The sequence below is a fragment of the Panthera tigris genome, chromosome B3, assembly GCF_018350195.1.
Source record: "Panthera tigris isolate Pti1 chromosome B3, P.tigris_Pti1_mat1.1, whole genome shotgun sequence".
NCBI lineage: Eukaryota > Metazoa > Chordata > Mammalia > Carnivora > Felidae > Panthera > Panthera tigris.
The window spans coordinates 53307031-53319243 of NC_056665.1; the positions used below are offsets into that span (position 1 = coordinate 53307031).

Sequence of the window (12213 nt, forward strand, 5' to 3'; positions counted from 1 at the left end):
GTTTTTCATGATTTTGACCTTGTGGTGTCCCCCTTTTAGGTTACATACCATTTTTCATTATTTTCTAAAGAGCTCCTGAAAACTATCCCCCTTACAAAGCCTTTTGAAATCATTCATTTTGAAATTTCACATGTCTAGCATTGGAGAGAGTAAATACTGCCATCTTATTGGTTTTCCATGTTGCCAGCTTTAATTGAGCTATACTTTGAAGTGCACTATTACCAAATCCTAGCTTTCTAAATCTGACTTCTCTGCAAAGCTGTCTGTCCATTCATCAGTTTCTACTTATTTATCTCCTTTTCATTCCTAATGTCTTTGTACCTTGTCTTTATAGCAGTCATACTACTTCAGTAGTCTAATCTTCTTATCCTTTCTTCAAATTAGTTCTTTAAACTAATTATTCTTATAATCCTATATTTTACCATGTCTTTCTTCAATTTAAAAATTTTTGATAGATCCGTGGGGGTGGGGGTGGGGGTGGGGGTTTAAAATGGCAGAGTAGTAAGGAGACCCTGGGCTTGTCTTGTCCCTCGAACACAGCTAGATCGACATCAAACCATTTGAATATCTAGAAAATTGATCTGAGGGTAACAGAACAATCTGAATAATTTGAGGGAGAGAACACGGCAGGTACATGGTGTGGAGAGGTGAATTGGGGGATAGAAGAGCCGTGGTGCTTCACATGGGAGGGAGCTGTTTTCCCAGGCAGGAGAAAGACAGAGGGAGAGAGAGCAGTGCATTGGGTTTGTGGAAGAAAGCACTCGCTATAAAAGCGTCTAAAGAGAAGGAGTGAAAACATGCACAGAGGACTACACAAGAAAAAACTACTCCCTGAAACCACTAATGGGGGAAAAAGGAGAGGGTTTCATTACTGCCAGTCTTTTATAAACAGCGGAGCACAGTCTGAAGTTTCAGAGGTCAGCCCCTGGTGCTACTTCAGTGAGGAAGCAGGGTGGAGACCTGGGAGCAGGCTGTCCAGTCTGAGGATCCCCTAGGTCGCATGGGGAGAAGCGGTTCCCCTGCTTGGAGTGTGTTTGGTAGAGGTGATATGGCCTCTCCACAAGCAAAACACCCAGTGGTCACCTTCAAGCCACCTCAGTCACCTGTATAGGAACAGAGATGTGGCTGAGGGCAGTAAACCCTGGTACCAGCTGTGTATTGTTATTTATCATAAACTCGAGCTGGTGCCAGTGCACCGTGGTGCAACCATTTTCCGGGACAAGCCGGCCCCAGACATAGCACAGCAAGACCGTTTCCCAGAGGATGGCTTTGAGCCATAGGGGTCTCTAAAATGTGGGGTTTTGAAACACAGCCATACCTGAAATAAGTTGGACTCTCAACTGATTGAGCACCCTAGGCGGCCTTTTTATCGTTTTTTTTTATTATATATTTTTTTCTCTCTTCTCTTTTGTCTTCCAAGCTTCTTTTAACAAGCAGACCAAAACACACCTAGGATCTAGCTTCCATTATGTGATTTTTTTTTTTTTACTTTTTAAATTTTTATTTGATTCTGTTATTACTGTTTTTTGTCATCAAAAATGACAAGATAGAGGAATTCACCTCAAAAGAAAGAACAGGAAGATATGACAGCCAAGGATTTAATCAATGCAGTAAGATGTCTGAACTAGAATTTAGGGGTGCCTGGTTGGCTCAGTTGGTTAAGCGTCCAACTTCAGCTCAGGTCATGATCTTGCGGTCCTGAGTTCGAGCCCCGCATCGGGCTCTTGTGCTGACAGCTCAGAGCCTGGAGCCTGCTTTGGATTCTGTGTCTCTCTCTCTCTCTCTCTCTCTCTCTCTCTCTGCCTCTGCCCCTCCCCACCTCGCGCTCTGTCTCTCTTTCTCATAAATAAACATTAAAATTTTTTTTAAATGATTATAAGGATATTAGCTGGGCTTGGGGAATAAAAGCATAGAAGACACTAGAGAATCCATTTCTGCAGAGATAAAAGACCCGAAATCTACACGGAATGAAATTAAAAATGCTATAGCAACAAGGTGCCTGGGTGGCTCAGTCAGTTAAGCATATGACTCCTGATTTCAGCTCAAGTCATGATCTTGTGGATTGTAGGGTTGAGCCCCATGTCAGGCTGTGCTTACAGCATGGAGCCTGCTTGGGATTCTCTATCTCCCTCTCTCTGCCCCTTCCCTGCTTGCTCACATGCTCTTTTTCTCTCTCAAAATAAATACATGTTTTAAAAACTGCTATAACCAAGATGCAGATCCAAATAGAGGCCATAAAAATGAGGATGGGCAAGGCAGAGGGGGAATTAGTGATACAGAAGATAAAATTGTGGAAAATAATGAAGCTGTAAAGAAGAGGGAAACAAAGGTCAGGGATCATGAAGGCAGACTTAGGGACCTCAGCAATTTACTAAATGTAATAACATTTGTATCATAGGAGTCCCAGAACATGAAGAGAGAGAAAAAGGGGCAGAAAGTTTGTGTAGCAAATTGTAGCTGAAAACTTACCCTAATCTGGGGAAGGACACAGACATCAAAATCCAAGAAGCATAGAGAACTCCCATTAAATTCAACAAAAGCCAGCCATTGCCAAGACTTACCATAATCAAATTCTCAAAATACACACACAAGGAAAGAAACCTGAAAGCAGCATGGGGGAAAAAGTCCTTAACCTATAAGGGAAGACAAATCACGTTCACAGCATATCTGTCCACAAAACTTAGGCCAGAAAGGAGTGACAATGTATTTTTATTTTCAACGTGCTGAATCGGAAAAATACACAGCCAAGAATACTGTATCCAGCAAGGCTGTCATTCAGAATAGAAGGAGAGATAAAGAGTCTCCCAGACAAAAACTAAAGGAGTTTATGACCACTAAACCCGCCCTATAGAAAATTTTAAGGGAGGACTCTTTGAGTGGAGAGGGGAGAAAAAAGACTAAAAGCAACAAAGAGTAGAAAGGACCAGAGAGCATCACCAAAAACACCAACTCTACAGGTAACACTATGATACTAAATTCATATCTTTCAATAATCACTCTGATTAAATTCTCTGGAGAATCAAAAGATGTAGGGTATCAGAATGGATAAAAACAAGATACATCTATATGCTGCCTACAAGAGACTCATTTTAGACCTAAAGACACCTGCAGATTGAAAGTGAGGGGATGGAGAACTGTCTATCATGTTAATGGATGTCAAAAGAAAGCCACAGTATTCATAATTAAATCAGACAAACTACATTTTAAAACAGACTGTAAAGAGATGAAGAAGGGCATTATATCATAATTAAGGGTTCTATCCATTAAGAAGATCTAACAGTTATAAATATTTATGCCCCAACTTGGACCCACCCGAAGTATATAAATCAATAATAAACTCATTGGTAATAATACAGTGATAGTTGGGGACTTTAGCATCCCATATACAACAATGGACAGGTCATCTAAGCAGAAAATCAACAAAGAAACAATGGCTTTGAATGATACTGGACCAGATGGACTTACCAGATACATTCAGAATATTTCATCTTTTCTTTTTTTTAATTTTTTTTAACGTTTATTTATTTTTGAGACAGAGAGCATGAATGGGGGAGGGTCAGAGAGAGAGGGAGACACAGAATCTGAAACACGCTCCAGGCTCTGAGCAGTCGGCACAGAGCCTGACGCGGGGCTTGAACTCACGGACCGCGAGATCATGACCTGAGCCAAAGTTGGACGCTTAACCTACTGAGCCACCCAGGCGCCCCAGAATATTTCATCTTAAAGCAATAGAATACACATTCTTTTTGAGTGCACATGGAATATTCTCCAAAAACAGATCATGTATTGGGTCACAAATCAGCTCTCATCAGGTACAAAAATATTGAGATAATACCATGCATATTTTCAGGTCACAACTCTATGAAACTTGAAGTAAACCACGCAAAAAAATTTGGAAAGCCTTCAGATACATGGACATTAAAGAATATCCTACTAAAAAATGAAATTAAAGAAGAAATTTTAAAAAATACATGAAAACAAATGAAAATGAAAACCCAATGGTCCAAAACCTTTGGGATGTAGCAAATGCAGTCCAAAAAGGGAAGTATAGTGCAATTCAGGCCTATCTCAAGACACAGGAAAGGCCCCAGATACATAACCTAACCTACGCCTAAAGGAGCTAGAAAAGGAACAGCAAATAAAGTCTAAAGCCAGCAGCAGCAGAACAAGGGAAATAATGAAGATTAGAGCAGAAATAAAAGATATAGAAACAAACACACAAAAAAATCAAAACCAAGAGCTGGTTCTTTGAAAGAATTAACAAAATTGATAAACCCTTAGCCAGACTTACCAAAAGAAAAGATAAAGGACCCAAATAGATAAAATCACAAGTGAAAGAGGAGAGATCACAATCAGCACCACAGAAATACAGTTATAAGAGAATATTATGAAAATGATATGCCTACAAACTGGGCAATCTGGAAGAAGTGGACAAATTCCTAGAAACTCACAAACTACCAAAACTGAAACAGGAAGAAATAGAAAGTTTGAACAGACCCATAGCCAGCAAAGAAATTGAATCAGTAATCAAAAATCTCCCAACAAATGAGTCCTGGGCCAGATGACTTCCCAGGGGAATTCTACCAGACATTTAAAGAAGAGTTAACACCTATTTTTCTCAAACTGTTCTAAAAATAGAAATGGAAGGAAAACTTCCAAACTCATTGAAGCCAGCATTACCTTCATTCAAAAATCAGATGAAGACCCCACTAAAAAGGAGAGTTACAAACAATACCCTGATGAACATGGATGCAAACATTCTCAACAAGATACTAGCAATTGTAAAAACAAAAAAAAAGGTACTAGCGAATCAAATCCAACAGTACATGAAAAGAATTACTCACTGTGATCAAGTGGGATTTATTCCTGGGCTACAGGGGTAGTTCAGTGTTTGCAAATCAATCAATCTGATACCCCACATTAATAAAAGAGAGGGTAAGAGCCATATGAGCCTGTCAATAGATGCAGAAAAATCATCTGACAAAATACAGCATCCATTCTTGTTAAAAACTAAGTAGGTATAGATGGACTATCATAAAGGCTATATATAAAAGACCCACAGCTAATACCGTCAAGTGGGGAAAACTGAGAGGTTTTCCTCTCTGGTCTGGAACAAGAGAGGGATGTCCATTCTCATCATTACTATTTAATATAGTACTGGAAATCGTAGTCTGAGCAATCAGACAACAAAAATAAAAGGCATCCATATTGGCAAGGAAGAAGTCAAACTTTCACTATTTATTTGCAGACGATGTTATACTCTATGTAGAAAACCCAAAGACTCCACCAAAAAATTGCTCTAGCAATTTGCTAGTTGCTCTAGCAAAAAATTGCTAGAACTAACACATGAATTCAGCATAGTTGCAGTATATAAAATCAATGGGCAGAAATCTGTTGCATTTCTATACACCAATAACAAAGCAGCAGGAAAAGAAATAAAGGAATTGATTCCATTTGCAATTGTACCCAAAACAATAAGATACTTAGGTATAAACCTAAGGAAGTAAAAGATGTATACTCTGAAAACTATAGAACACTTATGAAGGAAATTGAAGAGGACACAAAGAAATGGAAAAGCATTCCATGCTCATGGTTTGGAAAACAAATATTGTTAAAATGTCTATACTACCCAAAGCAGTCTTCATATTCAATGCTATCCCCATCAAAATACCACCAGCATTTTTCACAGAGCTACAACAAACAATCCTAAAACGTGTAAGGAGCCACAAAAGACCCCAAATAACCAAAGCAATACTGAAAAAGAAAAAAACAAATCATGATTCCGGATTTCAAGCTTTATTACAAAGCTTTAGGCGGGCTCCTGGGTGGCTTAGGCATTAAGCATCTGACTTTAGCTCAGGTCATCATTTCACGGTTCGTGAGTTTGAGTCCTACATCGGGTGAGCTTGAGCCTTGCTTCTGGTGAGCACAAGCCCTGCCTCAGATAAAAAAAACATGAGCTCCGCTCCCGCCCCCACCCCCACCCCACCGGCACCCTGTCTCTCTCTTCCCTTTGCTCACTTGCGCCATCTCTCTCTTTTTCTCAAAAACAAAAAAACAAAAAACTATAGTCATCAGGACAGTTTGGTACTGGCACAAAAACAGACACACAGATCAACGGAACAGGGTAGAAAACCCACAGATGGACTCCCCAACCATATAGTCAACTCATCTTTAACAAAGCAGAAAATAATATCCGATGGAAAAAAAAAGAGTCTCTTCAACAAATGGTGTTGGGAAAACTGGATGGGGATAGGCAGAAAAATGAAACTGGATCACTTTCTTATACCATACACAGAAATAAATTCAAATTGATGGAAGACCTAAAAGTGAGACAGGAACCTATCAAAATCCTAGAAGAGAACACAGGCAGCAACCTCTTTGACCTCGACTGGTGCAGCTTCTTAATAGACATGTTGCTGAAGGCAGAAGAAACAAAAGCACACATGAACTATTGGGACTTCATCAAGATAAAAATCTTCTGCACAGTGAAGGAAACCGTCAACAAAACTAAAAGGTAGCCTATGGAATGGGCGAAGATATTTGCAAATGACATATCTGATAAAGGGTAGTATCCAAAATATTTAAAGAGCTTATCAAACTCAACACACGAAAAACAAATAATCCAGTGAAGAAATGGGCAGAAGACATGAATAGACACTTTTCTAGAGAAGACATCCAGATGGCCAACCTACACCTGAAAAGATACTCAACATCACTCATCTTCAGGGAAATGCAAATCAAAACCAGGATGAGATACCACCTCACACCTGTCAAAATGGCTAAAATTAACCACTCAGGAAACAACAGATGTTGGCAAGGATGCAAGAAACTAAAACTAGAATTACCCTACAATCCAGCAATTGCACTATTAGGTATTTACCCAAGTGATACAAACTACAGATTCAAAGGAGGTACATGCCTCCCAGTGTTTACAGCAGCATTATCAACAATAGCCAAACTATGAAGAGAGCCCAAATGCTCATCAACTGATGAATAGATAAGATGTGGTGTGTATGTGTGTGTGTGTGTGTGTATATATATATATATATATACACACACACACACATATATATAATGGTATATTACTCAGCCATCTAAAAGAATGAAGTCTTGCCATTTGCAATGATGTGGATGGAGCTAGAATGTGTTATGCTAAGCAAAATAAGTCAGAGAAAGACAAATACCATATGATTTCACTTATGTGTGGAATTTAAGAAACAAAACATGAATAAAAGGGAAGGGGAAGGGAAGAGAAGAGAGGGAACAAACCACAAGAGACTCTTAATGATAGAGAACAAACTATAGGTTGACAGAGGGAGGTGGGTGGGAGATGGGCTAGATGAGTGATGGGTACTAAGGAGGGCACTTGTGATGAATCACTGAATTCTCCTGAAACCAATTCTGCAAGGTATGCTAACTAACATTTAAGTAAAATTTAAATAAAAAACTTTTAATAGCTCCCAGTGTGTATAAAATAATACCCAAACTCTTTGCTTGATTTTCAAAGCTCTCCAGCTTTTGAAATTTTGTCATAGCTCTTTCACTTGGCCTTTTATTCCCACCCGTACCTTTCCATAAATGTTTGTTACGTTGTCTTCCTACTGTTCCTCAAAAACATAAACTTAACAAAAAAGCAGTTCTTGTTTACACACTGCAGTGTTTTTCTCTCAGCTACTCTCTACTTACTGGAATTTTATTCATTATTAAGAACATAGTTCAAATGCCATGCTGCTGCCTCCATGAAGCTCATTGAGGTAGTTAGTTGAGGACAATTGTATCTTCCCCTGTGGATTATAAATTTTTTTTTGAATAAGGATTATATCCTTATTTTTCCCCCATTTTTTATCTTTAATAATGTCTAGCACAGTTACATTGAACTTTGATGACCTTCTGTTTCTAGTGAACAAATATAAAAATTAAAAGGATTATTCATTGTGCTGAAGTAAGGTTTATCCTTGAAATATAAACCAGATATAAAACAATAAAAATAAAAATTGATCCCATTAGCAAGGCAAGTAATTTTTTTAATGTATAATTCAAATTTTTAAGATAAACTTTTCAGCATCAGTTACTGATAAAAATTTTTTTAACGTTAAGGGATTATATAATATGATAAAGTAGTGGCTCTCAAACTTTTGGGGTATCAGTGTCCTATTACATAAAAATTATTGGGGACTTAAAAGAGCTGTTCTTTTTTTTTTTTTTTTTTAATTTTTTTTTTTTTTACGTTTTTATTTATTTTTGAGACAGAGAGAGACAGAGCATGAACGGGGGAGGGTCAGAGAGAGAGGGAGACACAGAATCTGAAACAGGCTCCAGGCTCTGAGCTGTCAGCACAGAGCCTGATGCGGGGCTCGAACTCACGGACCGCGAGATTATGACCCGAGCCGAAGTCAGCCGCTTAACTGACTGAGCCACCCAGGCGCCCCAAAAGAGCTGTTCTTAAAAGGGTTTGTTTATGTGTCTCGATACTTACCATATTACAGAATGTAAAACCAAGAAATTTTTAAAATATTAGTTTGTGTTTAGGTAACAATAATAATCTGTCACGTTAACACAAAAAATATTTTTCGAGAAAAAAAAGTGAAGAGAATAGAATACATATACTGTTTTACAGTTCTCTTTAGTATCAGGCTTCATAGAAGACAACTGGATTTTTATATTTGCTTTTGAATTTAATCTTATGATATCATACATCAAGAAGCCTCTGGAAAACACTAACCACTGAGAGAGAGTGAAAATGAAAAAATGCAAATATCTTAACATGATTCTGAAAATATTTTTGATCTCATGGACCTTTTGAAAGAGTCTTGGGGGCCATCAGGGGAAACTGGACACACTTTGAAAACTGCTGTATTAAAATATATTTCCTTTATACTAAGAAATTAATATAATGAATAAACATATAATGAATGAATAATGAATTAATATAATGAATAAAATATAATGAATAAATTAATATAATGAATAATATACTAAGAAATTAATATAATGAATTATAATGAATAATATAATGAATTAATGAAATTAATATAATGAATAAATATAATGAATAAATATAATGAATGAAAAATAATATAATGAATAAATAATATAATGGATTAAGATAAAATAGAATTCTAAATATTGCATGTCTATGTGATTATATACTGTTAGAGAAAATATAATGAAACTTGCTAATACCTAAAAATATGAAATACTTTGTATTTATTTTTAAAAAATTAACATACAAGGAAGAATTGCCAGAGAAAACTTAGGTTCTGAGTGGATAGATTAAATAGTAAAAAGAGGGCACCTGAGTGGCTTAGTCAGTTCAGTGTCTGACTTTGGCTCAGGTCATGATCTCATGGTTATGAGTTCGAGCCCTGCATCAGGCTCTGCACTAACAGTGCGGAGCCTGTTTGGGATTCATTCTCTACCTCTCTCTCTCTTCCTCTTCCTCTCCCCCTCTCTCCCTCTCTCTCTCTCTCTCTCTCTCTCCCTCTCTCTCTGCCCCTCCCCTGTTGTCTCTCTCTTTCTAAATAAATAAAATTTAAAATATATTGTAAAAAGAAAGAGCAAAGTAAGGCTAAATACACAATATACACAATATTAGTTACAGTCATCTTTAGATATTATACAGAATTTTGAAATGAAAATATTTTGGGGGGCACCTAATTGGCTCAGTCAGTTAAGCGTCTGACCCATGTATTCAGCTCAGGTCATGATCTCACAGTTCGTGGGTTTGAGCGCTACACAAACCTGACAGCACAGAGCTTGCTTGGGATTCTCTCCCTTCCCCCCTCTTTCTGCCCCTTCCTCACTCATGCTCTCTCTCTCTCAAAATAAATAAACATTTGAAAAATAATTAAAAGAGAAAGTATTTGTAAAGAAATAAGAGGTTTACCCACTGAGATTTGAAAATCTATTACCAAGTATATGTGGTCAAAATGTTCAAGTAGATTGAGTTGATTACTATAATAACCTCTTAAAAATTAATAACACAGTGATGGGAGGAAAATTTGATTTGATATTTCTTTTAAACAATAGATTTAAAATATTGAAAATAAGTGTCTTGTTTGTGATGCTGCCTAGAATTCACTGTAGTAGGTTTCAGATGGATCAGACCACTGTAAAAAGTTTAGGATACATTTTTGGTCCATTTACCTCAGCCTTGATGGGGGACATACACACTGGGTTTTTTTTCAAAATACAGGACACCATCAACATAAGATTACTGTAAAAATGACATTTGTGTTTAGTCTAATAGTATACGTAAGTGGAAGTAAGATAATAAGTTATTTATGGATGTAAGTATTCCGTTTTAACTTCCTTAGGTGGAAATTAAGATGACATATATAAATTTTTAAAGTTTATTATCCAAAATATTTAAAGTATTGATGCAACTTGATTTAGTGGCAGAAACAAGGTACATTTTAATAAGAAGAGTGTAAAGCTCCATTACCAATTAAAGAAATGTAGATTAAAGATATAATTGTGACACTTAAATGTTTTCATGATTATAAATTTGTGTTCTGCATAAGTAAAACAACATAAATTACACATCTTAATGAAGGTAAATATGACAATACAAAATGATTATATCTTTTTCTTTGCTCCATTTTATGAACAGAATTTATTTAACTGAAAATATGATTTGGGCAAGAAGGTTGATAAAGTTCAGTAAGTAACAAAAAGAGAAGTTGTTAAATTATTTTAGAAGAAAGTAATAGTTCGCTCTAATTTTTTCTCCTTAAAGAAACAAGGTCCAACTAATCCAATGCTTTTTCATCTTGTTCGGGATGTCAAACAGGTAAGAGATTATTTTTGTTTTTGAAAATGCAATTTAAAAATTTGGTTACACTTTATCTGTTCCTAAAACACATTTAAGTAATGTCCATCTCAAAAATAGCAATAAAGTGACACTTTTTAGAACAAGGTAAAATAAGGGCTACATTTGTGGTAACAAAAGTAAAGAGAATAGTGTACCAGAAATCAACAAAAAGGAAAGTTAATTATATTCAGACCAAGTTTTGTGAGCTTCTAGTCATCTGAGATAGACTGTGATGAATTTCATAATGCTCATTGGTCCATAAAGGAATATTATTGATAAAATGTGTCTTCTTTGTCTGTGTTCAGAAGAAATTTGTTTCCTGGGCCTTAGAGGACTTTGAATAAAGACATTGAGGGAAACACTGGATGATGATCTTCATGGCAGAGTTTGCCAAAAGTGCTGAAATGTTTGTGTTCATGTGTGCATGGTTTCTCTTTTCATATTCAGTATTGGTCATGGTGGAATATATAGCACTGTCATGTGGTTTAAAGCCATTCTGTGGGGACTAAACTTGATGTACTAATATTTCCCTTCTCTTCTATTGGGATTCTTTGTGAATTAATAGTTTTAGACATCTATTAAAAATTTTATAGTCATTTAAAATATTGGTATCCAGTAGTTTTATTTTCCTAGGTGAAAAGGTATTCATTTAATTAACTGAAATATTTTTGTAGTTTCTGAACTAAAATGCTTTCTAGAATTCTTCAGACTTTTACTTGTTAGTATATGTAAGTGTACTATTAAATAACTGAAAAATTAAAATAGAAATGTCATTTTCTGTTTTGATTTTTTTGTGTTTTGTCACTTATTTAATACTAAACTAGCTTCCCATGGGAAAAACTTAGACTTTATTATACTTAAAAATATTTTTTTCTTTAATTCAATTTTTTCCAGGTGTTTTCCCTTATAACTTTATTAAAAATTTTTGCATGTCATAAAATTCATTCAGAGTGTTCATTGGATTTTAGTATATTCAGTATATTGTGCTACTGTGACTATAAATTTTTTTTTAATTTTTAAAAAGTTTATTTATTTATTTTGAGAGAGGCAGCCCGAGCATAAGTGGGGAAGGGGTAGGGAGAGAGGGAGAGAATCACAAGCAGACTTTGTGCTGTCAGCACAGAGACCAGTGGGGGCTCGAACTCACAAACTGTGAGATCATGACCTGAGCTGAAACCAGGAGTCAGCTGCTTAACCAACTGAGCCACCCAGTCACTCCTGCAGTCTAATTTTAGACTAACCCATTAGCAGTCCCTCTCCATTCCTGTTTTCTTTCTCTACTCCTTACTCTACTTTCTCTACTCCTCTGCCCCTGCTCTTGGCAACTGTTAATCTACTTTCTGTATGTCTGGATTTGCCTATTCTGGACATTTCACATTGTTTTTTTGTTTTGTTGT

General features: G+C 36.3%; 1 protein-coding gene across 3 annotated transcripts in view; it reads left to right on the forward strand.

Moving 5' to 3' along the window:
- Positions 1-12213, forward strand: part of TRPM7 (transient receptor potential cation channel subfamily M member 7) — a 121971-nt gene that overhangs the window by 57557 nt on the left and 52201 nt on the right. For all 3 annotated transcript variants that reach the window (XM_042988877.1, XM_042988878.1, XM_042988879.1), the window contains exon 13: positions 10742-10795. In XM_042988877.1, the coding sequence (XP_042844811.1) occupies positions 10742-10795 (54 nt within the window). The remainder of the gene's footprint in view (positions 1-10741; positions 10796-12213) is intronic.